The following is a 25,038-nucleotide window of genomic DNA, read 5'->3' as shown; positions in this document are numbered from 1 at the left end:
GAAAGTCGCAGGTGGCATGGGGGCTTGACTTTCCGAGAGTTCTCAACGGACCTCTCCCAGGATTCAGAGGAAGTCTCCTGAGACTCCAGGGAGCATCCCCTTCCGAGCAGGCAGGAAGGGCTGAGGGCGTGGGGCTCAGCTGGGGAGTGCTGAGACTGATAGCTGAAATATTCCTGGAGGAAGGGCCATGGTACAGTGCAGCCAGGCTGGGCCCGGCAGTGCAGCCAGGCTGGGCCCGGCAGTGGCCCTCAGCCATGCAGGCGATAAAGTCACCAGCAGCAGCTTCAATCTTGTGTCCGATCCGGCTGCGGCTCTGCCATATTCCAACCTCACATTCGGAGCGGACATTTTGGAATCTGGCTGGGGACTGCTAGTAGACACTTGGAACCAGGTTAAAAAGCTGTAGGCATTCAGTTCAGTGCACATTAGCAATGCCATGAAGCCCCTCTGTGAACCAACCTGGGTCACTTCTGACCCACCCTGGTGAGCCTTCTGGGTTCTCTCGGAGTGATGAGGCAGGGAAGGGAGCCCTAGGTATGTGAGATAGAGGGTAAGACAACAGGGTGGACACAGATGAAAACAGTGTTCCCTTATTGGTTCGTTCATTCATTCATTCATTCATTCATAAGTGTCAGGTACTTCTCTAATATTAGAGATACAAGAAAAATAATCTAATTTCTTCCATCTATGTAACCTATTCACTAGATCTGTCTGTCAGTCTATGCGAAGATGGGTAAGAGTTTCTGGGGTGGGTGGCACTGGTTCTTTGGGCTGTGCCCAAATTGAGGGCGAGAGTAAGGAGGTCATTTGTACAGAGTATGGGTTGTTAGAAGCCATTAGGTCTCTGTCAGGAGGATGTACTCAGGTGGTTCAGAGACCAGGCACAGGTCCCATGAGTCTTCCGAAGCCATGCTATACATTGGTGCGAGAGGGTATAATAAAGGTAGGTAGACGTCTAGTGGTCTTCTGAGGCTCCTGAACCTGTCCCTGCTCTTCCCCCACCCTGCTCTAATGCCTTCATGCACCCTTCACTCAGCCATCACCCCTACTCACTCTATCTCCACAGGCTTTGATCCATGTTTTGCTGGGGCCTCCAACATCTGTGGTCCTGGGACCTGTGTGAACCTCCCGGATGGATACAGATGTATCTGCAACCCTGGCTACCAGCTCCACCCCAGCCAGGACTACTGCACCGGTATTTACAGGGTGACCTGTGCCTGCTGAGTGGTGGGGGCAAAGAGGAACAGGGTGTGGAGACTGAGTCAAGAGGCCAGGCTGCATAAGATCCAAGTAAGGTACAGTGGTCCATGAGCTTAGGAAATCAGTCCCTGTGGACACAGCTAACTAGACATTAATTTAGGCTATGACCAGGCTGTGAGGGCCATCAGACTCTAGGAGAAAGGGTCCCCAGACAGAACTAGCATCCCACCCACCCCTCTGGAAGTGGTCATGTTTCTGCCTGCAGAGCTGATCAAGGCCTCACCAGGGCTGTCCCTTGAGGACATGTTTGAAACCAAGATAAATCATCAGATGTATCATTCCTCTCTGTTCAGTGTTTTTGTGTAAAGGAGAAACCTTCACCGTGGGCTGGAGAGAGGAAATGATTGTGGAGCCACTGAGTTATGGGACAATGGGCAGGGAGGGGACACTGACCATCACCCAAGGACTCCTAAGAGGCCCTGGCAGGTTGGCCTGTGACTTTAGCCTTGGAGGCCTTCATCTCCACCTCTGCCTCCTCTGCTCCCTTGTCCCTCCCATGCCACACAGCACCATCCTCTAGTGTGGGCAGTTTGCTGGTAGATGCCCAGAGAAAGGCACCCTGGCCTCTGTGACCTCCTTCCCTGCCTCCTTCCGGTCAGATGACAACGAGTGTCTGAGGAACCCCTGCGCAGGAAGAGGACGCTGTGTCAACAGCGTGGGTTCCTACTCTTGCCTTTGCTACCCCGGCTACTCACTAGCCACCCTGGGAGACACACAGGAGTGCCAAGGTAAGCCAGACCTGCCTTAGGCCTGGGATGGGCATAGGACAACACCTCTTGGCTAGGCCCTAGAGTGGGGTAGGGGAGGAGGCAGGCATGCCGAGGGTGACCACTGGGGAGTACCAGAGCCACGGGAAAGCAGACAGCACTCTGGCCTTGATCTGGGAGCAATCTGAGCTTATGCTGGGATCACAGGGAGGAAGAGGAATCCAGAAAATGGCAATTTTTGCAAGGCCTCAAGGAACTGTGTGGTTGGAGCCAAGAAGAGGCCAGAGACTTGGCTGGTGATGGGGGACCAAAAGCCAGGACTCAAGTGACAGGGAAGCTTTCCTTTGGGGGGGATGAGGGTGAGCCATGAGGATTGGAGCTTGGCCTCTCAGCAGACGGGGGGGGACATTTGGGAGAAGAGTTCTGGTCCCCAGCAGTGGGGACACCTGCAGGCTTTGACCTTCCCCCAAGAAGGCCTAGCCATAGTTAGGCAACTCTTAGTAAGCAGGCTTCCTGTATCTCTTAGTTAGGGTTACTATTACTGTGACGAAACACCATGACCAAAAGCAACTTGGGGAGGAAAAGGGTTTATTTGTTTTATGTATCCTGAATCACAGCCCGTTGAGGGAAGTCAGGGTAGAGATTCAAACAGGGCAGGAACCTGGAGGCAGGATAAGGAGGGTTTCTTATTGGCTTTCTCATGGCTTGCTCAGCTACCTTTCTTATAGAGCCCAGAACCACCGGCCCAGGGTGGCCCCACTCACAATGGGCTGTGCCCTCCTATATCAATCACTAATTTAAAAAAAAAATGCCTACAGGCTTGCCTACAGTCTGCGCCTATGGAAGCATTTTCTCAACTCCAGCTCCCTCCTCTCTGATGACTCTAGCTGATGTCAAGTTGACATAAAAACTAGCCAGCACACGGTACAAACCCTTTTTATGACATAGAACAGGCCTGTACATTTTTATGAATAAGTTCATGAAGAAATAAGGACGTATTTTCCACACAGTGCCTGGCGACCCAAAAGTAGTTGGGAAACTTTCACCTGGCGAATGGCACTACCTGTTCTTGGGGCCTCACACTTCCGGCACCAGTCAGAGGCTTGGCCATGATCACAGCCCCCACCCCTTGGCATGGCCATGGAGTAATGAGTCCTTCCATTGGCAGAATCTCCTCAAAGTCTGATTCCAAGGATCTGGCCTTGAGAATCCAACGGCATCCAAGTCCTCACTTCATTATGTGAGGAAAGGAGACAGAGAAGTCAACTTAAACCAGGGGCGGGAGGGAACCAGGTCAGTGACTACTCAGTGAGTACTCCAGCTCGGACTGAGTGGCCAGGTACCAGGCCCTGTGCCAAAGGTCTGAAGACAACCAATGCACGAGCAAGAATAATGGCAGAATCAAGTTAGATGAGCAAGTAACTGACGAGAGCAGAGAATTTGGGAAGGTTTCCGTGAGGGGGTCCTTGAACTGGGGTAGAGTAATAACAGCTCCCATTTAATGAGCACTTACTATACCCAGAGCCACACTAAGCACTTTATTATATAAAGCCCATCATTCCAACCCTTACAGTCCTTACTCTCACTTTATGCCTTAGCAAATGAAGCTTCAAAAGTTGAAACACCCACGGATGCTACACCTAGGTGTAGCAGCTTTGGACATAGACCCAAAGTCACACCATCTCCAAAGCATGGTTTGCCTCCCAGGGTCCACGCCTTTACATGCAGGGTACCAGGCACCTGAGGAGGAGGAGCAGGAGTAGACGGAGCTGGTAGTCCAGGGAACGGCAACCATTTCTGGGCAGGCCTGGCATGTCCTGGGAATTACGGCAAAGTCGGGGTGACTAGAGTGTGTTAGCAGAAGTGGCGGCAGGTGAGGCCCGTCTGTGAAGTGACTCTGGTGCCAGGCTGAAGTACTTGGCCATTGTCCTGTGGGCAGTGGCTGCCAGGAGGGTTTGTTGAGGGTAGATGGTTCTGACATCTGGCTGTTGGGAAGGAGGTGATGAGTATTACAGTACTCAGAGCAGGGTGGCAGAGCCAGGGGAAAGGCAGGGGACACGGGCTTTCCAGGCTTCCTGCAGCCTGGGTGGGTGCTGTGGCCAGAGGGAGTCTGGGAGTCTGGGAGCTGGCCATAGGCAAATTACGACTACAGGGAATGGTATTGCCAGGACTGGCCCAGACATGAGGCTCTCTCCTGTGCCAGCCTGGTGTCCGGATGCCTCTGCCAGCTGTAGGAGCGGGAGGAACCTGAGGTCAGCCTAAGTCCTTCGACCGCTGGGACTTGGCTGCCACTTGAAGGCCCTAATCCAACTTAGCATCCACTTCCTAAACTTTGCCCATCTCCCAAAGCAGTGTTTCATTATTTTAATCTAGCATTGATTCGTATGTATAAATCGATCATTCTAAATCATTGCAAGTTTTAACTTAGTTGAAGTAGAAATAAATGTAAGTTATTTAAATATTAAGGATTTATTTAAGAGTTTGCATGTAACTTGCCTTGGAATAAGTGTGTATCTTTGCACTCTGGCCTTTGGGTCTCCTCATCTGTGAACTGCTTACTCCTGTCTTCTGCTTGTTTCCCAAGTGTGGCTGTGGTTTTTTTCTCGTGACTTTTTGGGTGTACCTTGTGTTTTCTGTCACATCTTATTTGTTTTATGTGTGTAAGGGTGTTCATGTGGAGGTCAGAAGACAGCGTTCATGTGGAGTTGGTTCTCTCCATCTTTATACGGGTTCTGGGGATCGAACTCAGGTTGCCAGGCTTGGTGGCGAACTCTTGCCCACTGAGCCATTGCTGGCCCCCCTTTTTTTGCATTATTTTTAATGTGTTGTGGTTTTGTTATGTCACATAGACACTGTGCTCTTTACTTACCTTTTCCAGGATGCTTTCTCCCACTGGGGTTCGTCTTGGCGTGGCTACCAGGAACCCACTTCTCCATCTCCATTTTTCTCTGCAAACCAGCACTGTCTGTTTATTATAAGCAGTGGTTCTGGCGTCCCCCATTTTTTCCCATCAGGTTTCCACTTTTCACTCTGCCTTCCAGTTCCTTCTTTTTTCTCCTGCTGTTGGCAGTAGAGCTTCCGGGAGTTTGGACAGCTGTTTCTGAATTCCCCGGAGAGTTGTTGCCAGGAAGGTTCCTGGAGCCGAGGAGGGTGCACGTGGCAGGTCTGCCAGAGGCTCCACTGTGAGCTGGAGGGATAGGAAGCATGGCTGAGGTGGAAGCTCCCTGGGTTCTAGCCGTCGGTTTATGCCTGAGCGACGCTAACAAACATTCCTCCGTGTTTCCTGCCAGGCACTTCTCTCAGCTCTTCGCCTTTCATTCAATCTGACAAGGACTCTGTGAAGTATCTGACCCGGAGCTAGAGGGGTGGAAAAGATGAGGCCCTGATGGTTTTGGTGGTGGGGCCGGGGGAGTGGTCACAGGGCAGAGCTGGTATACTGAGCCACTGTGTGAAATGGGAATAGGAACCGGCTGGTCATCAGGAGGGGAAAGACACTCCCAGCAGAGGCACGTGTGTGAACAGAGATTTGGAGGTGGGACTCAAGGGAATCTACCATAGCTAAGATTATACCAGAGAGCCTGGGTAAATACTGCAGGGCTGGGGCCCGGTCCTAACTGCAATGAGACTGGAGGTAGCAAGAAGCCAAGGTGTGACTTGGGGGAGTGGCCTGACCAAGATGGGGCTTTAGAGTGGGAGCCATCAGCTCTCCACTGTCTGCTCTGCATACGAGCTCCTTCCCTTTTCTCCGAGGAGCGGGTCAGTGTGCTTTGGATAATGACATAAGCCATGTGTTACAGACCCTTGGCTGCCTGCAATGCTTTCTGTTATTTTGTCTTTTTTTTTTCCAGAGCTGAGGACCGAACCCAGGGCCTTGCGCTTGCTAGGCAAGCGCTCTACCACTGAGCTAAATCTCCAACCCCAGCTCTCTGTCCTTCTAAGAAGGTCCATCCTTAAGAGGAATCCTAGTGGTAGACCCAGTGTCCACTGTTCTAGTGCTGGAACCCCCTCGGATCAAACTGTATAGACTGATAGCTGACCCCAAACCCAGGCCTTCCATCAGGAGGAGAAAGTTGCAAGGGCTCCCATGGGCTCTAGAAGCAGCTATCCCTGGGAGAAAAGAACTCAAGGGGTCGTGGGGGTCTGACCAGTCCGACAGCTGACCTAAGAATTCCTCCATCAATCCTACTGCAGCGAACATGGCTTCCTTACCTAGCAGCCTTGTCCGTGGCCTCTGGAAAGGATGCCTCAGGACCCCCCTCCAGGGCTGGCTTTGACTCGAGACCATCCTGTGTGTTTGCAGATATAGATGAGTGTGAGCAGTCCGGGGTGTGCATTGGTGGGCGATGCAGCAACACGGAAGGTTCATACCACTGTGAATGTGATCAGGGCTACATCATGGTCAGAAAAGGGCACTGCCAAGGTAAGGCATGAGAATAATGGGTCAGCCGCTGCCCTCCACACGACCCACCCATCAGCTCGCCCTCTAGCTCTCCTCCACAGAGTCCCTTGACACTAAGCCAGTTCCCACTGGCAGAGACACGTCTATGAATCCCTGAGTCCTCCTGTCTTTGGGGTGATACATCAGCATCCTGTATGCCCCCTGTTGCAGGGAAGTACCAATCTATGTGACACCACAGGAATGAACATCTTTACATACCTCTGCCCCGTCACCTTGGAAAATGTGTTCTCTTTGCATATAGCAAAGGAAGAGTTGATCTCTCTGGCCCCTTTAGTCTTCTTACTAGAGCTTGTTAATACATAAACTCCCAGAGGGTGAACCATGTCTCTAGACAACCTGTGCATGGGCACCCAACAAACGCTGATTGATGAATGGATTCGGTAGATCTCCCCTTTCCCACATACAGCTACAAGATGGGCTTGGACATTGCTAACTAGTCTCCTGGTAGACAGGTTCGGACACTATCCTGTCTTACCTGGTTCCAGAGAGTCCTGGAAGTAAGGGGTGAGCTCGTGGACCTTGTGAAGGGGAGACCTTTCCCCAGTTCGTTTACCAGGGAAGCAAAGTCCCAGGATAACTAAGCGAAGGGGAACCACAGCTACAGGTGTAGAACAAACTGTCTTCACCCCCAGTGCCTCCTCACCTTCGCTCAGGGCTCCCCTCTTCGTGCCTTTCCCCCTATAACTCAGGCCTGGGCATGATCCAAGCTGGAACCCACCCCCTTGTCCTTATTAGATCAATAGAAACAAGACAACTTGGCATTTACAAGAGAATGCAGAGTGAATACAGAGCTTCCAGCTGGCCGGGCACTAAGCGCTTGGTAAGAGAGCCTCATTAGGCATCACAGCACTGTGCATCTAACATCAGGACTTACTAAGCAGAAAAGTAAAACTGAAGGAAATGAACCAGGAAATGCCAGAACATTGAGAAGATCAGGTTTATGCTAACCGTCTGCATCCAGGGCACAGGCTCCAGAGCAGACAGGTCTGGGTTGTATTCCTGTTTCGTGTTTGCAAATGGGAATTGCCACACTCATCTCAGAGGACTGCTCAGCTAACAAACACAAGATGCACAGAACCACCTCCAGCACACTGTAAGGCCCCCCACTCTGTCATGTCCCGACTCTGTGCCCTACTCAGGATGGCTCTGTCCCATCAGAAGGAAGGATTCTAGACAGACACCTCATCAGGGAGTTCAGGCTGAGTTCTTGGCCCTGGGCAGACACTCTGGGTCTATTGAAAGAATGATGTAGTTTGTACACTTCTCCGGGTTTCCATCAGTAACCACAGACCCTGCCCATCACCCCGGGAGCCCAGTCAATTTCCTCTCCCTTTCTTCTGTCTCCAACGAAGAAACTACTCTGTCCACGGAAACCTGAAGTCTCTGGTGAGAGACTGTGAGGTCTGGACAGTGGCCCATGCAGCAGTCTCAATGACATTTCCATCATACCCAGGACTCTGGGTTCCCATGGACAGAGAGCAGATTCTCCTTGACAATGCCAGGGCCTTGGCTGTCCCCGACTCTCACCCAGGGACCCCTAAACTTTTGCCTCCTGCCTACCACTCCTACTTCATACTCTCACCAGGAACACAGGTGGGTACCCTCACCGTTCCCCACGCAGAGACTGGTCCCTGGAAAGATGCCCAGGCATCCTCCCAGAGTATGGATGGCAGACTCACAAATTAGTCCCTGTGTGACCATTCCTTGGATCCCTTTAGCTGTCTCCTTAGCAGCCTTTTGCTAAGAGGATAATGCATATTATTTTAGGCACACTGTTTTGCCTTTTGGTCAGCAAACATTTGCTGAGTGCCAGCTGTGTGTTAGCCACGGGCTGGGAATACAGCAATAAATAGTTCCCAACACAAACCAGAATATTGGAATCTACCAAGGCATTCCATAACCTTAGATTAAATTCAAACCCTTGACTAGGCAGAAGAATCTCCACCCGGTGACAGGCTCCACTTTAGCTACTGTTGAGTTCCATGGAACAGTCTCAGGTTGTCTGCTGATGGAGTCCACTCCATCCAGAATTTTCCTCTGCCTCCTTTGGTCAGCTTGTCTAATGGCTCAGTTCTGTCCACTCCCATTCACGAGAGGCTTCCCTGGCTCAGGTGGAGACTAAGGCTGCTCTGGTCTTCCGACCTCTCTCTTTTTCTCCCTGACAGACTTCTCACATTTTAACATTACTGTTGTTCCCTGGGGCTCTGCTCTAAGAAGAAAGCTGGGAGTAGCAGAGCAGCTTGCATTAGGTTCTGCTTCACTAACAACTAACCCCAAAGTCAGTCACAGAGGACACAGTCAATCTTATTAGTGTCTTGTGTCTATCAAGAATCAGTTGAGAACTCTGTCCCAGGCTTCCTTACTTTGGTATTAGACTAAAAGAATAGCCGGGGTCTGGAATATGTCCAGTCCCCATGATAGAAAGAAAGAAAGAAAGAAAGAAAGAAAGAAAGAAAGAAAGAAAGAAAGAAAGAAAGAAAGAAAGAAAGAAAGAAGGAAGGAAGGAAGGGAAAGAAGGAAAGAAAGGAAGGAAGGGAGGGAGGGAGGGAGGGAGGGAGGAAGGAAGGAAGGAAGGAAGGAAGAAAGAAGACACTCAAGGTTTGCATGCAGTGAAATGCTTTGGTTCACAAGTTACCTACCTCATATCCACTCATACCACACTGGCTAGCACTAATCTTTTGGTGCCATCCAACCACAAGGGACCTGGAAGCAAAAACATACCATGACCCAAAAATGAAGATATAGGCTATTTTTTGAAGATTTGTAAGTTCCATATCTCCTAAATGCCCAGCATCCAGTGCTATGTACACCTTCCACGGATGTACCTGACGCATTTCAGGTAGGGCAGACTCCTTTTGGCAAATGCAATCTTCCTACCTTGCCTGATGTCACCAAGGGCGATATGAAGGACCATCCCAAACCATCCAGGCTGAAACATGCAGCTCTCTGACTTCCTACAGCTAACAGTACCCACAGCCTACTGCAGCGATCCTGGGGAGTCTTTCCATTTTTAAGTTCTTTCATTTACCTCTGCTCTAGGATCGTGAGTGGGAGGTGGGGTTGGGAACACAGGACAACTCACGTTTTCCTAGTGTTCATCTACATGGAAATTGACATCTATTCCCCCATACAGGGCAGGGTCAAAGATTTGCAGACATGAAATACCCATGGGTTGTGGTTCTCAGAGATGACCAAGGGAGGGACTGTTGTTTTGTAGATATCAATGAATGCCGTCACCCTGGTACCTGCCCTGATGGGAGATGCGTCAACTCCCCTGGCTCCTACACTTGTCTGGCCTGTGAGGAGGGCTACATAGGTCAGAGTGGGAGCTGTGTAGGTAAGGGCTGGTTGCCAAGGCACTGAGAGGGCTATTCAGCTTTGGGATGGCTGGTTGAACACACACACAGGGAGCACAGTGGCTTAGAGGGTATTGTCCTCATCATCCCGTTGGGTTCTCGGATGATGCTGAGCTTGGCGTGGGTGTGCTTCTGTTATGGGACTCTGCCCTCTGAATCAGCTAGGGTGGGGCCCTTTGCTGCTGCTTAGCCACATCCGTTCTGAGGCTCTATCCCAAAGTTCCACAAGCTTCTGTGGTTGGCTTCTGTGGACCGGGATGGAAAGCTTCAGGGTCTCGGGCTGGATGGTGGTGAGAGCCAGCCACCAGGCCCTCTGCTTTCCTACTACATCAGGAAGCTACACGCTAAATAGCAGTGGCGCTTCTTGTTCCCAAAACAACTCCGTGTCAGTGGGAAGAGGAGTGTTCTTTCCCTCAGCCCCCGCAGGGAACAAGGCCCAAGGTTCTGATGCCAGGAGGGGCCATGTTTTGAATAGATGCTTTGAGACTCTTAAGAGGGCAGATGGTTCCCAGGCCCTCAAGACAGCCACAGCCACCCAAGCATGGCTTGGCCTCTCTCCACACTGCCCACCCATGTACTGAAACTGTTTGTTGGGTGTGGAACATGGTTTGTTGGTGGCAGGTAAGAGACTAGAGGGTCAGACTCACAATGGAGTGAATCAAGGGTCTCGGATGCTCTATTTCTAGTGTTCTAGGTGGCTTTGCTTTTCCAGGGCTAGGCGGGGTGTTCTATATTACTACAGGGAGCTGGGGAGCACTCGGGAGGGTATGACCCTGCTTCACCTAGATGGAATGAAGGAGCATGGCTTCGCAGCTCTCCAAGGCTGGCCTACAGTCCCTCTGAAGGCTGCTTCCAGGGACTCACAATTGAGGTGGTCTAGGCTTGCTAGAGTAGGGAACAGCGCAGGGAAGAGAGGAGGCCAACGCCCCCATCTTGGGCTTTATCCACAGATGTGAATGAGTGTCTGACCCCTGGGATCTGTGCCCATGGAAGCTGCATCAACGTGGAAGGCTCCTTTAGATGCTCTTGTGATCCGGGCTATGAGGTCACGCCGGACAAAAAGGGCTGCCGAGGTACAAAGATGTAGCTCCATTCCTACACGGCGAATCAAGCCTGCAGCATCTTTCCCTCTGCATGCCAACCCCTGAAGCCTCCTCTGAATTAGCCCACCAGGCCCAAGACCCATCCTGCTCTTGCCCAAACCTGTCCTTTCGACCCTCCCTGACCACCTATGAGTCTCTGGCATGTCTGCTCTGCAGAATCCCATACAGAACTCAATGGCCTGTTTCAGATGTGGATGAGTGCACCAGCCGAGCCTCGTGCCCCACCAGCCTCTGCCTCAACACTGACGGCTCCTTCACCTGTTCAGCCTGTCAGAGTGGGTACTGGGTGAACGAAGATGGTACTGCCTGTGAAGGTAATACAAGACAGACAGGGTCAGAAGAGACAGTATAAGCCTTCCTCCCTCTTAAAGAACATCTCTTTGTCTTCTAGCCTTGGGTTGATCCTGGGGTCTCCAGATTAGGTCAGAGGGAACTTTGGGGGACTTGGCCGCAAGAGAGTTACGATTGTCATAACTCCCAAATTCAGAGATAAGACAAATGGTCAGAGACAAGAGAGACGCTAAAGCTACATATAATGGTGTACGTCTATAACCCCGGCACTTGGGGGATGGGGGTAGAAACAGAGGGATCAGGAGTTCAAGGCCAGTCTTAGCTACATAGTGAGTTTGAGGCCAGCCTGAGCTATATGACACCCTGTCTCAAAAGAGGTAAGCTGGGGCTAGGGCTACCCATGGAGCTTTCTAGGAAGGACTGTGGGGGGGGGGGGTTGCATGTCATAGAATATGGCCAGGGTTTGCCCTTGTCTAGAGGCCCAGAGTATTCTTCAAACTCAGAGACTGGCAAGAGGTGTTGTGAGGGGAGGCTTCAGTGGTGGGACTGCCCTCCTGGGTCCATGGCCACAGTTCTCTATCTGCCTAGACCTGGATGAATGTGCCTTCCCTGGAGTCTGCCCCACAGGAGTCTGCACCAACACTGTGGGCTCCTTCTTCTGCAAGGACTGTGATAAAGGCTACAGGCCCAGTCCCCTGGGCAACACCTGTGAAGGTAAGAGACCCCTCCCTGTGAGGAGAACACAGATGGGACACCGTACACTAACCAAGCATTGACAAGAAGGAACAAGAGCTCCCCCTTAAACCTAGGATAGTGGGCCGGGGGACACCTATTCCTACCTTCTCCCCAAAAGCAGTCAGGAAAGTGTCTAGAAGCCCGGGTCTCACTGCCCTGAAGGCATTGGTGCACAGGCCGCAGGGTCCCAGCAGCACCAAGGGACAAGAGACACATGGGGTTTCTTGGGCCTTGGCCTAGACCCTTGAGCCTCTCTGTTACAAGATTCTAGAGCAGTGGTTCTCAACTTGGGGGTCAAATGACCCTTTCACAGGGATCACCCAAGACCATCAGGGAACAGATACTTACATTATGATTCATAACAGTAGCAAAATAACAGCTATGAAGCAGCAATGAAATAATTGTATGGTTGGGGTCATCACACCATGAGGAGCTATGTTAAAGGGTTGCGGCATTAGAAAGGTTGAGAACCACGGCTCTAGAGTGCCCACTGTGCTTTGCAATAGTGTTGGTAATGCCTATAATCCCAACACTTGGGAAGCCTTGTCAGGAAGATGAAAAGTCCAAGGCCAGCCAGGCTATCTATAGAAGGACAGAAAGTGGTTAGTAGGGGAGGGGCAACGGGGAGGGGCAGGCCAGCTGTGATGACCTAGGCTTATAATCCTAGCACACGTAGGAGGTAGAAACAGGAGAATCAGGAGTTCAAGGTCATCTTTGGCTATCTATCAAGTTAGAGGCCAGGCCAGTGTTAACTGCACGAGATCCTATCTCAAAACAAACTCACCATCAAGCAAAAGAGAGTTTCTGTTACCTTCTCAGGTCCCCAGTATCTGTTTCCTTGGTTTATCTTCCATTGCTTCTCAGTCAAGACAGGGGATGGAGGCTTTGGTTACTCTAGGCCAGGATGACGGGGCGTAGGAAGCCCAACCAGAGCCGGGCCAAATGGAAACATCTCTTGTCATCCTCTCCCCCTGGTTAGCGTCTCCCGGAATAGAGATAAACATTGCAAGCCCGGTCCCCTCATCCCAGGTCCCCTCCCTTCAGGCAGGTGATAGGGCCTCTAGATATATTTCCCTTGAACCCGTCCTTGGAAGGTGCCACCGTCAGCTGCCTCCTCCCCTGTGTGGCCCTACAGATGTGGATGAGTGTGAAGGTCTCCAGAACAGCTGCCTTGGAGGCGAGTGCAAGAACACAGAAGGTTCCTACCAATGCCTCTGTCCCCAGGGCTTCCAGCTGGCCAATGGCACCACGTGTGAGGGTGAGTACCCCAAGTCTCCCCATCAGGAAGGAGCTGGGCACAGTGGTTATCAGCAGAGGTGAGGGCGTCCCTAGAGACGACGCTCCCTTCTCATCTTGTCCCGGCAGACATGGACGAGTGTGCTGGGGAGGAGGAGCACTGTGCTCCTCATGGCGAGTGCCTCAACAACCAGGGGTCCTTCTTCTGCCTCTGTGCACCCGGCTTTGTCAGTGCTGAGGGGGGCACCAGATGCCAGGGTAAGACATCAGTGTGGTCGTGTCTAAGGTCCACCAGCATGGGTATTAGAGGCTGTGTCTAGAATCCCACCTGAATACCATTACTGAAGTGAATAGTTTGCTCACAGCCTACCCAGGGAGGAGACAATGGGAAGGCTGGGGAGATGTGAAAGATCCAGGGTTGTAAGGAAGGACTCGGAGTCTGCAGAGGGGCATCCCTGTGATGCCTGTGGCAGATGTGCATGCTCTCCAGAGTCTTAGTGTCACCCTTCTGCTAACAGAGCCCCAGCCCTAAAGCCTCCCCACAGCATGGCCTGGACAGTCCCTCAATCTTCCTACCCTGAGCTTCTCCTTGACTCTCCTATCGGCTTCTCGAGGTCCAAAGGAAGCAGCTCGGGGCTCTAACAAGCTCTAAAGAGAGCCACGGCTGCATCGGCTGACTGCCGTCTCTGTCCTAGATGTTGATGAGTGTGCAGCCACAGACCCATGTCCACGAGGGCATTGTGTCAACACAGAGGGCTCCTTCAACTGTCTGTGTGAGCCTGGCTTCCAGCCCTCCCCAGACAGTGGACAGTGTGTGGGTAAGGACTGTAGGGATTGGATGGGACCCTGCCTCACCTCTGTCCACCTCTGTCCCTGCGTGGTCCTTAGCTCCCTGGAACATGGAACACAGCGTCCTAGGAAATGCAGCATTTTCTACAGAACCCAAAGTTTAATGCATTTATTGCAATTCTGATGACCCAAGGCTGACATAATAAAGACAATCATAATCTTTGTGCCAGCAGAGGACACAACATAGTTTTAAAAGTCGAATATGTTCAGCAGATATTAAACAATGGCTATGTTCAATGTCTTTTGGTAGGATCAATGGTTATAGACGATCTTGAAATTGAATAAGGGAGATAAATATTGAAGAAAGCTCCTTGAACCCCACTGTGGTGAAAAAGGCAGAGTGCTTTGCTGGGGATCAGAGGGGAGGAGGCTGAGCGCTCAGAGCTTCCTGAATGGGGTGTAGGGTTCTTCCTAAATGCTCAGCCGTGCTGGGTCGGGGAAATGATCCTGAATTAATCTCCTGGGAGTGAGATGAGTGTAATGATTTGAAACGGACCAAGGACCTCAAAAGTTGTGGGATATGAGCTTGTAATGTCAGCAAGGTGGGGCCAGAACAGTGACCTAGCCACACATCTGCCTCTTCTCATGGCTCTGGGGACAGATATTGATGAGTGTGAGGATGAGGAAGACCCAGTGTGTGGAGCCTGGCGGTGTGAGAACAGCCCTGGTTCCTACCGCTGTGTCCTGGGCTGCCAACCTGGCTTCTACATGGCCCCAACTGGAGACTGCATTGGTGAGTAGGAACAGGGAGAGAGAGGAGGGAGGGCTGAGGAAAGCTGTGGACATCTGTTTTTCCCTGCATTGAACTAGAAACAATTTCTCCCGAGGATACTGTTTGAACAGTTGTTTGAAATTTGTGTATTTTCCATACAGAGAAGCTTACAAAGAAATTAAGAGGAATGTTACAGTTATAGCTTTCTTGTGCTGGGTCCAGGGGTTGTTTGTTTGCAAATCTTGGTGTTAATAGACCAGATAAGTAAGTACTCCCAGCAAACAGAGAGAGCATGCATACCCTCTACCTTAGTCTCCATTATCCCCAGACATAGATGAGTGTGCCAACGACACTGTGTGTGGGAGCCACGGCTTCTGTGACAATACGGACGGGTCCTTCCGATGCCTGTGTGACCAGGGCTTCGAGACCTCACCCTCAGGCTGGGAATGTGTTGGTGAGAAGCCTGCGGGCTACCCAAGGTCTGGGCTGGGAAAGGCCCTTGGGCCCTTCTCGTTTCTACCAATTCTTTGTCTTTTTTGAAAGGAGGTGGTACCCTCTCCCGAAACATCCATGTTTGCATGGCTCCATGACAGGACCCCAAAGGGTGGGCAAGGGAAAGAGGATTCCCCTCCAGCTAGCGTTGCTGCTGGACTGGTAGGAGAAGGGTCAGTCCTGCCCCAGAAGGGGCGAGCACAAGAGGGAAGAGACCTCCCGCCCCACTCACTTCCCTGGAGAACTTGGGGGCTCAGGAGATGTCCAGAGGAGGGAACTGTCCTCTGCGTTCACTGTTATAACCATTTTCAGCCTCTCTTCCCCTCTTTTCCCTCCCGGGCCCTCTGCCCGCCGGTCCCCCTCTCTGCTAATTCACATCCACTTTTGCTTCTTCCAAGCACGGTTCTCTTTGGGGAGGGGGGGGGAATGAGAACCTGCCTAGCTGGGCTGGAATCGGGGGCAGGGTGCATTCGCTACCTCTTCTCTGGACACTAGTCTGTCCTTGTGCCTGGCAGACGTGAACGAGTGTGAGCTCATGCTGGCAGTGTGTGGGGCTGCACTCTGTGAGAACGTGGAAGGCTCCTTCCTGTGCCTGTGCGCCAGTGACCTCGAGGAGTATGACGCACAAGAAGGACACTGCCGTCCTCGGGTGGCTGGAGGTGAGATCCGGGAGACTCGGGCCCCTTCCCTTCCTGCCATTTTCCAGGAGGACTCTGCCTTACAAACACCATCCGCTGATCTAGCTCCTGCCACTGAGTGGGGTTCATTGGGCCGGTGTTGGGGGTATGGGTTAGGAATGGATTATGGAGGGGACAGGAGTCTGAGTGCCACACAGACAACATTTCTACTGAAGGTCTAGGATGACCTAAAGAAATTCAGGGTGCTATGGGGCACTTCCCAGGGGCCCCAGATGGAGTTTAGTAAAGACCCTGAATCCAACCAATCCTTGGATGGGTCTTTTGGATGAAGGAGGCCTTGAAGCTGAGCTAAGCTAGACCCTCCCCTCCTCATTGCCATTTTACCCCAGGCTGGACCAGACCTCAGCTGGCTTCAATGACCTGTAAAAAGTCAAGGGGAACTTTGTAAGAGGAAATGGAGGGGAGAGGGTTTGGGGGTCCCTGAGAATCGGAAGGGATCAGAAGGATGCTCAGATGGTATGCCAGGGATGGGTACTACTCATAGGGGGGTGTGAGCAAATAGGACACTAGAAACATCAGGGGCTTGGGCATCAGAGCCCCGTTTCACCCCATAATAACTTCTTAATTGTAACTTCTTAGGTGCAGTTTCTTTGTAGTAGAGAATGATAACAGTAGTCTCGCCTAGTGATGCTCAGGGTACCACATAAGGTTCTATACAGACATTCTATTTAACAGATCAACTTGATGGCAGTGATACCTCAAGGGGTCTTGAACAAACAGTGATAAGGGGCTTCTGTCACCCACAGCTCAGAGAATCCCTGAGGTCCCAAAAGGGGACCCAGCTCCAGGCCTCACCCGCATGGAATGCTACTCTGAGCACAATGGTGGTCCTCCCTGCTCTAGCATCCTGGGCCGGAACTCCACCCAGGCTGAATGCTGCTGTACTCAGGGTGCCAGATGGGGGAAAGCCTGTGACCCTTGCCCATCTGAGGACTCAGGTAAGGCCTCAAGGGCTACAAACACTCTTAGGGTCAGTCTGCAGTGTGACACTCATGGAGAATGGAGCCAGGGGTGATGACACATGACTGTAACTCTGGCGCTCAGGAGGCTGAAACAGAAAGATCCTGAGTGGGAGGCAAGCCTGAGCTACATAGCAGAGTTCCGGGCCAGCCTCTATTATATAACTAGATCCTTAAACAGTGGAGGTAGGGAGACTAACATTCCCTCTCTGAGCTGGGATGCCTTCCTCCACAGTTGAATTCAGTGAGCTCTGCCCCAGTGGTCAAGGCTACATCCCTGTGGACGGAGCCTGGACATTTGGACAAACCATGTACACAGGTAATCCTCAGCACCCTCCTCCTCAGACTTCACTTGCCCGAGTAGAACCCTGGCCTAGACCTCTATGATGTCCCAGGAGGTCTACACCCAGCCCTGGCTTCCAGGTAGTTCCTGTCTTTTGGGCTCTGGGGCTTTTCTATCCCTGATATTTTTAGCCAGAAAGTTTTAACCAAGATCCTCCTGGAGTGTTCACATGACCCTGAGCTCAGTTTCCCTGCTCCCTCAAGTCTAGAGGGTGCACTCTGGTGTTTAACCTCACCTCCACCATACTGGACACAGATTGAGGGTGCTGCACTACCACACAGGTGAGGGCCGTAGCTATCCCTCTGGTTTCACCCACCAAAGCAGAAACTTTGGGGGGCTCATATTCTCACTGGAGAGTTCCCAGCACTGGGCTCCTTGGTGTGTGCCTTATTCCAAAGGCTAGTCCTGAGGAAATAATGCAAACAGAGAGAGAGAGAGAGAGAGAGAGAGAGAGAGAGAGAGAGAGAGAGAGAGAGAGAGAGTTGCTGGGAATAAAACCAATGGCTTCATGCATACAAGGCAGACACTGTTCCACTGAACACCCCAGCCCCAAAAGTAGCTTTTCTTGAGTGTCTGCTATGTACCAAGAACTATTTAAAGTGCTTTATGGGTATGAGCATTTCATAATCCTCATTATAAGAGGTTAAGTAGTATTTTAGAGAAGAAACCAAGTCAAGAAGAACCTAAGCAACTTGCCCAACTCACTCAAACAGCTGGATGTAGAGCGTCTGACTCTGTTCCCCTTCTTTCTCCTGCCCCACTCTGCCCCCCTTCAGATGCTGATGAGTGCGTACTGTTCGGACCTGCTCTCTGCCAGAATGGCCGATGCCTCAACACAGTGCCGGGCTACATTTGCCTGTGCAATCCTGGCTACCACTACGACGCCTCCAGCAGGAAGTGCCAGGGTGAGGACTCACATGGGACTGCTAACCCCCAGTCCCACTCTTGCTGGGAGTCCCCCTTCCTGGGAAAGATGCCCACTGCAACAGGCGGGTCTGAGGTGAGGGGAGCTCTGTGCTGTCAGATACTGTCTCTGGAGAGAGCCCTTCTAGTATGGGCATCTTCATCGGCCTCCCTAGGCGAATCCATCTACGAGCATTGTCTGTCAAAAGGCCACTGTGACCCTGTTCCACCTTTTCCTGACGCCACAGATCACAATGAGTGCCAGGACTTGGCCTGTGAGAATGGAGAGTGTGTGAACACAGAGGGCTCCTTCCACTGCTTCTGCAGTCCCCCGCTCATCCTCGACCTTAGTGGGCAACGCTGTGTGAACAGTACCAGCAGCACAGGTGAGGAGACGGGGGCGTGGACCACAGGGGGCGCAGACCTGGCCTGGAACTCACATTCTTCTGGGGTCTGTGCCGCCAGAGGACTTCCCTGACCATGACATCCACATGGACATCTGCTGGAAAAAAGTCACCAATGACGTGTGCAGCCAACCCTTGCGCGGGCACCATACTACCTACACAGAATGCTGCTGCCAGAATGGCGAGGCATGGAGCCAGCAGTGTGCTCTGTGCCCTCCCAGGAGCTCTGGTAAGAGGGTGCCTGCAGGTCCGGGCATAGCTCTGGGAAGCGGGTACTATCAACTTGGAAGGATAAGGAGAGCAATTTGAGCAGGGGCTTCCTCCTCCATCCCAGTCGTTCAGGACAGAGAGAGGTGCCAGCGTGGTCAGGAATCCCCACATGTTCTCTTCTTGGGCGAAGAGCCCGATGAACCAGCTCACCAAGTTTTAGCTGGCTGGAGCTCAAGTCCAGCTCCCTTTCTCCTTCCTCCCCAACAGAAGTCTATGCTCAACTGTGCAATGTGGCTCGGATTGAGGCAGAGCGGGAAGCAGGGATCCACTTCCGGCCAGGCTATGAGTATGGCCCTGGCCCAGATGATCTGCCCTACAATCTCTATGGCCCAGATGGGGCCCCTTTCTACAACTACCTGGGCCCAGAGGACACCGTTCCCGAGCCTCCCTTCTCCAACATGGCCAGTCAGCTGGGAGATAACACACCGCTCCTTGAACCTCCTTTACAGCCGTCTGAACTTGAGCCCCGTTACGTGGCCAGCCATTCAGGTATGTGTAGCAAAACTGGAAAACAGATAGGCACTTCTATTCCCTTCATCCCCTCCATCTGCCCGCCAGTTATATTGCTGGAGGGATGGAGACAGGGAAGGGGAAAGACACTGACTGGTCATGGTCAGTCAAGACGTAACTCCGAAAGGCTTGGGTCCGACACTGCCGTATGTGGCTGTCACTCCAAACCTTCAGGAGAGTATGGCTTTTAGTCTCAGTGTCTTTCTTTAGGACTGTTAAGATCCACCTACACAGGGGCTGGAGAGCTGGCTTGGCGGTTAAGAGCACCAGCGGCTCTTCCAGAGGTCTTGAGTTCAGTTCCCAGCCAGCACATGGTGGTTTACAGCCATCTACAGTGGGATCTGGTGCCCTCTTCTGGCATAAAGTAGTAAATGCAGATAGAGCACCATTTGCATAAAATAAATCTTTAAAAAGAAAAGACTAGCTTAAAGTAGGGGGTGGGGCTGGAGAGATGGCTCAGAGGTTAAGAGCACTGGCTGTTCTTTCCAGAGGTCCTGAGTTCAATTCCCAGCAACCACATGGTGGCTCAGAACCATCTGTAATGAGATCTGGTGCCCTCTTCTGGTGTGCAGGCATACATGCAGGCAGAATACTGCATACATAAATAAATCTTAAAAAAAAAAAAAAAAAAAAAAAAAGTCCACCAACACAACCCCACCCTTGGCACTCAACAGTGAAAACCTTTGTACTGGAAGGTGTAGGTCCTAGTGAGAGACTGGGGTCTAAACACAGGCCTCAGTATTGTTCCTTCTGACCCTCCCTTAGAACCACTGGCCGCCTTTGAAGGACTTCAGGCTGAGGAATGTGGCGTCCTGAACGGCTGTGAGAATGGCCGCTGTGTGCGTGTGCGGGAGGGCTACACTTGTGACTGCTTTGAAGGCTTCCAGCTGGATGCGGCCCACATGGCCTGTGTGGGTAAGTTTGGAGCAGTGAGAATGACCCCTGTCACGGGACTGAGCTTAGGGAAGCTGGGAAGTGCGCTGCTGCCCCCTAGTGGGCATGTGTCAAGCTAGTGATTGCGGAAGCTCCTGGGAACGTCCTTCGATGGATGGTCCCCAACAGAAGAGAAACAGTCCAGAAGGCACAGTCCTGGGCATGCTAAACGATCACTGCTTCTTGGTTTTTGCCCTTAAGTTGTCTGGTTTGGTGAGGGGAGGCAGCCTTTGGGTGGCATATCCAGGGTAAGGGAGCAGGACCCGGTCTAAGGGACAGAGCGCACCCTACAGCTTTCCTTTTTGCTTCTGCAGATGTGAATGAGTGCGAAGACTTGAACGGGCCTGCGGCGCTCTGTGCACACGGTCACTGCGAGAACACAGAGGGCTCCTATCGCTGCCACTGCTCCCCAGGTTACGTGGCAGAGCCAGGCCCCCCACACTGTGCGGCCAAGGAGTAAACGTGAGGGATCACCGTGGGCAGCTAGCTCTCTGGAAATGGCTTCCGCCATAGCCTGGGAACTTAAGATTGCTTCCCTGGCTGGGCAAACATCGTGGCACATCAGGTCAGGGCTCTGCAGTCAGGTTGTCAGCCTTGCCTGCTTTTTTTTTTTTTTTTTTTTTTAAATCTCTTCCAGCTTAGCTCTGGCTGTGAGCTTCCATCACCGCCTCTATGCCATTGCCTGGCTCAGACACCACAAATATTTTAATGCTTCAGCCACTGGCCATGAGACACAGCCTACCATCTGTCTGTCCTCGGGGCCTCACTGTAGGACGCTCCTCAGAAGAGTCCTCATCCACTCCGCTTAGGCTGTGCAGAAAATGCAGGCACCTCTTTCCAGCTGTGATCCACACATCATCCGGATGATTCCATAACTGGGACAGCGGCTACCTCTGCCCTGGGATGGCCCTTCACTATCTGTGGAGCAAGACAGGGTTTGGAAAAGTTTGGGGGATAGCTCCAACGCCACCTCTCCGAACTACAACCGCCCAGGCAATCTGGTGTGAGCTCTTTTTGCCACCTCTCCGCCCTGTAGACAGTCTGTGGCCCCAGGAAGGGGACCAGTTTCCCTCATCTCAGAGGATGAAGACTAATACTAACTTGCTGAGTGTAAGAAACACAAAGGAAGAGGAAAAACAAGCCCGAGAAGCAGCAAGAGAGAAATACAAAAGCCATGGGGAGCTGATATAAGAGGAGGAGCCAGGATTTATACAGATCGAAAACACTGAGTGGCTTTGGGCAAATTACTCAAAGCCACCATATAGCCTCTATGCACCACTAGTGAGGGTTGCCGCAAGATGAGGCTCCCATCTCCAAAGACCTTCATTAGCTACTCATGTTCCCTTCAGGAACCAAATCTCTTCTGGGCTTTTTGTGAAACCCAAATTGATGGGCTTGGTCTTGCCAGAGGAAGCTGCGTTTTCAATGTTGTTGATCTCCTCTACTCAGAAAGCCTTGCCCTTGTTCCCTGCAGAAAAATGAGTGTCTGGAATCCCTCTAGGAGAAGCACTTCCAAACAAGCTAGCTGGGAGTTCAGGAGCATGATGGAATAAAGAAATGTTCACCTGGACTCTTCTGTGCTTGTGTTTCTTTCCTGTTGTGCCAACCTTACCACGTTGGTTCAGTCTAAAGGTGAGATTAGAAACGAACCTGCGTGTGCTCTCCACGTCCAGTTCCACCAGTCCCCGGTGACTGGGCTCCAGTGTGGGAGGTCCGATACTATCCTAAGACAAGGCAGACTCGCTGCATTTCCCTGACTGGCGGTGATGTAACAAGGCTGCATGTGACAGAAGACATGGAGGTGACTGCTACTTCTTAAATCTAATCTGCCCTGCTCTCCCTGCTGCTCTGATCACCAGCCGCCATGTAACTTATTGAATCCTGCTATACCTGAGCACTGTAACGAGTGTTGTGCATAGATTCCATTTAACCATACAACCATCTCACTTACTACTTTATTCCTATTTACAGGCAAGAAAACTGAGACCCAGGAAGCTTAAATAATTTTCTGTAGGCCATTATCCAGTTGATGTATCCTCAGCAGACAAAAAAAAAAAAACAATGAAATATTCTTTTGTTCCTAACAGAAGTGCTGCTTACAGTGCAGTGAGAGTTGGGGATTTAGGTAGTTGGTAGAGTGCTCACCTGGGGTGCATAAAAGCCTGGGGTTCCCTTCCTAACACAGCAGGGGAAGAGGGAGAAGAGTGAAGATACGTTTTAAAGGTTGACTAAGATCGAAGTTTGCTCAGACTGCTGGTGGCAAGCCTTTGCTGAGACACACTCATGACACCTGTTGGAAGCGTGTGTTGTACAGCGTCTGAAGAGCACATTATGGCAATGTCTTTCACAGTTATAACAGGCACAAAGCTAAACCTTTGACCCGAAAATTCCACTTCTAGAACTTTAACGTTCAGGCATATTCTCACCAAATACGGAATCACATACGTGAGAGGTTATTTATTAAAGCACTGTTTGTACTAGCAGAAGATTAGAAACAACTTCTATGGGATACTCAAGGAAGAGGATGGCAATCTAAACACCCTGTCAAGAAAGATATCCCGACAGACTGGGGAAGGGGGCTGTAGAACAGTGTGGAAGATGTGCTGCTATCTGTCTAAAGAGGAGTGGACTGCTAGTAACCTCAGCCCCACCACTCCACCTCACCCTACCATTGCCCAAGCATGCCCTGATGGCACTGTGCTCTTGCCCTCAGAGTCGGCCACCCTTTGTATTCCTGTTCAGCCTTTAGACATGCTGTGTGCACATACAAATATTGCCTTTTATTAAAAGCAGAAATAATACACTGTGCTGTTCTGCACAATGCCGCCCCCTGCTTTTCTTTTTTCTTCCTTTGGAACAGAATTTTACAAAGTAGGCCAGCTAGCCTAGAACCAATGATCCTCTGCTTCCTTTGTGCTGAAACTACAAGTGCATACCACCACATCCAGCTACATTTTTTTTCTCTACTTGCTCATACAGAATTATCTCACGCTGCCCTAGTGTTGTAGCACACACCTATAATGCCTACATTCAGAAGGCTGAGGCAAGAGGACTGTGAGAGTTAGGACAGCCGGAGCTACAAAACAATAATCAATGGTCTCATTCTATTTTATAGCTGCATACTATTCTATGGAATGGATAAACCATAACTTACTCAGCCAGTCCCTCACTGACAGACAATCCCGTTGCCCACCTTCGTTCATGATGCTGTAACGAGTACTGTTGTACATGTGTTATTTCATATCTATGGGATTAAACTCTTGAAAACAATATGGCTTATGGGAGAGTGACAGGGTGGATAAATAAAATACTGAGATTTTTTTCATTGTATCGCCCCCTTTTTAAATTTGTAGATGTATTACCCACTCAAGAAAAATAAAAATATTTTTAAATACAGCTACTGGCTAACCATTGCTTCAATGCCCTCTCCATTTATACATTTACCTGTTGTTTATAATTAGTAATCATTTTTAAATTTCTTAAGCAACTTTGCATCAAGCAGCTCTGTGGTGCTTCCACGGGGAAGAACTCTGGGAGAGCAACTGCAGACTTCAATCCCAGAGGGCAAGAAAAGCAAAGGAAATCTCTGCCTTTCAGACAAACACACAAACTGTAATGACTCACTGGGCGATATTGGGTGCTCCAGAAGGCACATCTGTAACATCAGCTCAGAGACACCAGGAGGGCTAGCCTATTCCTTCTATCTGATTGCACCTGCTAGGTGTCAGCCCTCCTCTGAGGCATTGTAACAAAAGACCAAAGGTCAGAGGTCAGTTCTCACAGAGCAAATGTCACCCAAGCACCTTCTTCAGCAGTCCCTTTCTGCCTCGCCCCCACATCAAAATGAGCAACTTTATTGAACTGCAAAGCACATTTATGGAAATACACATGGTTACCAAAGGAAATCGCACTTGATATCATCTAACGTGGCTGTCCTAGCTCGTTCCTTGGCAAACAGATACTTAAGGAATTAAACCTTCATCCTGTCTTCCCAGCACAGGGAAGGGCTGGCTTGGGGGGGTGTTTATTTTCCTCATATATTATCCTTTCAGCTAGTAGGGCATGTTTTCTTAGTTTTGACATGTACCCCAGAAAAGCCACATGTGCAGAGCTCCCCTGCATCACATCCCTGTACAGGGCCTTCTGATCGAGCATGCTTAGTGAGGTACATGGCCACATCTTCAAAAATCGTTGACTTCCGAGGCTCGGCTGTTGGGAGTCAGCTGCGGCCATCATCAGATCTGTTCTTCCTGTCATACACAAAGGCAAAGATTTCAGTGCAAGGGTTCTAAATGGCCAATGGAAGAAGACCCCACACAGCAACCATCCCCAAGCAAAGTCTCAAGCATTAGCAGTCCTTGTTAATCTCTTCTGAACAGATTTCCTCCTAATCTCTAGAAATCAGTCAGCAGTCCCAACATACAGACAGACCAATGCATACAGTTTACACACACTTGTCACTATCATCAGACAACTGAAAAGTATAATTGCACAGTAAGATTGGCCAGGACACATCAACCTGAATTAGGCTCATAGATCCTTTGTCTTCTTTGTTGATTGCATTAATATGATTTTGACTAAAGATGAAACATACTAAATCCTCGATGGTTTTATGTCAACTTGACACAAACTAAAGTCATCTGAAAGGAGGGAACCTCAGTTAAGAAAATGCCTCCACAAGATGGGCAGTAGGCAAGCCTGCAGGGTATTTTCTTAACTGATGGAGGAGGGTCCTGCCTATTGTGGGTGGTGCCATCCCTAGGCTGGTGGTCCTGGGTTCTATAAGCAAGCAGACTGAGCAAGCCATGGTGAGCAAGC

The 25,038-nt window shown here is 50.8% G+C and overlaps 1 protein-coding gene across 1 annotated transcript in view; it reads left to right on the top strand.

Annotated features, from left to right (window-relative positions):
* Ltbp2 (latent transforming growth factor beta binding protein 2) overlaps nucleotides 1-20,770 on the top strand; it is an 88,040-nt gene extending 67,270 nt beyond the window's left edge. The window contains exons 17-37 of the mRNA XM_059279535.1: nucleotides 1,067-1,195; nucleotides 1,860-1,988; nucleotides 6,268-6,387; nucleotides 9,644-9,763; nucleotides 10,733-10,855; nucleotides 11,074-11,199; nucleotides 11,765-11,890; nucleotides 13,047-13,169; nucleotides 13,277-13,405; nucleotides 13,843-13,965; nucleotides 14,598-14,729; nucleotides 15,037-15,162; nucleotides 15,716-15,859; nucleotides 16,645-16,836; nucleotides 17,093-17,176; nucleotides 17,977-18,105; nucleotides 18,352-18,489; nucleotides 18,569-18,736; nucleotides 18,985-19,266; nucleotides 20,053-20,202; nucleotides 20,535-20,770. Of these exons, the coding sequence (XP_059135518.1) occupies nucleotides 1,067-1,195; nucleotides 1,860-1,988; nucleotides 6,268-6,387; nucleotides 9,644-9,763; nucleotides 10,733-10,855; nucleotides 11,074-11,199; nucleotides 11,765-11,890; nucleotides 13,047-13,169; nucleotides 13,277-13,405; nucleotides 13,843-13,965; nucleotides 14,598-14,729; nucleotides 15,037-15,162; nucleotides 15,716-15,859; nucleotides 16,645-16,836; nucleotides 17,093-17,176; nucleotides 17,977-18,105; nucleotides 18,352-18,489; nucleotides 18,569-18,736; nucleotides 18,985-19,266; nucleotides 20,053-20,202; nucleotides 20,535-20,680 (2,939 nt within the window). The 3' untranslated portion in view covers nucleotides 20,681-20,770. The remainder of the gene's footprint in view (nucleotides 1-1,066; nucleotides 1,196-1,859; nucleotides 1,989-6,267; nucleotides 6,388-9,643; nucleotides 9,764-10,732; nucleotides 10,856-11,073; nucleotides 11,200-11,764; nucleotides 11,891-13,046; nucleotides 13,170-13,276; nucleotides 13,406-13,842; nucleotides 13,966-14,597; nucleotides 14,730-15,036; nucleotides 15,163-15,715; nucleotides 15,860-16,644; nucleotides 16,837-17,092; nucleotides 17,177-17,976; nucleotides 18,106-18,351; nucleotides 18,490-18,568; nucleotides 18,737-18,984; nucleotides 19,267-20,052; nucleotides 20,203-20,534) is intronic.
* The last annotated feature ends 4,268 nt before the right edge of the window (nucleotides 20,771-25,038 follow it).

This window comes from Peromyscus eremicus, chromosome 14 (assembly GCF_949786415.1).
Source record: "Peromyscus eremicus chromosome 14, PerEre_H2_v1, whole genome shotgun sequence".
NCBI lineage: Eukaryota > Metazoa > Chordata > Mammalia > Rodentia > Cricetidae > Peromyscus > Peromyscus eremicus.
Note: the sequence above shows the minus strand (reverse complement) of the source record. Positions and strands in the feature narration are given on the sequence as shown.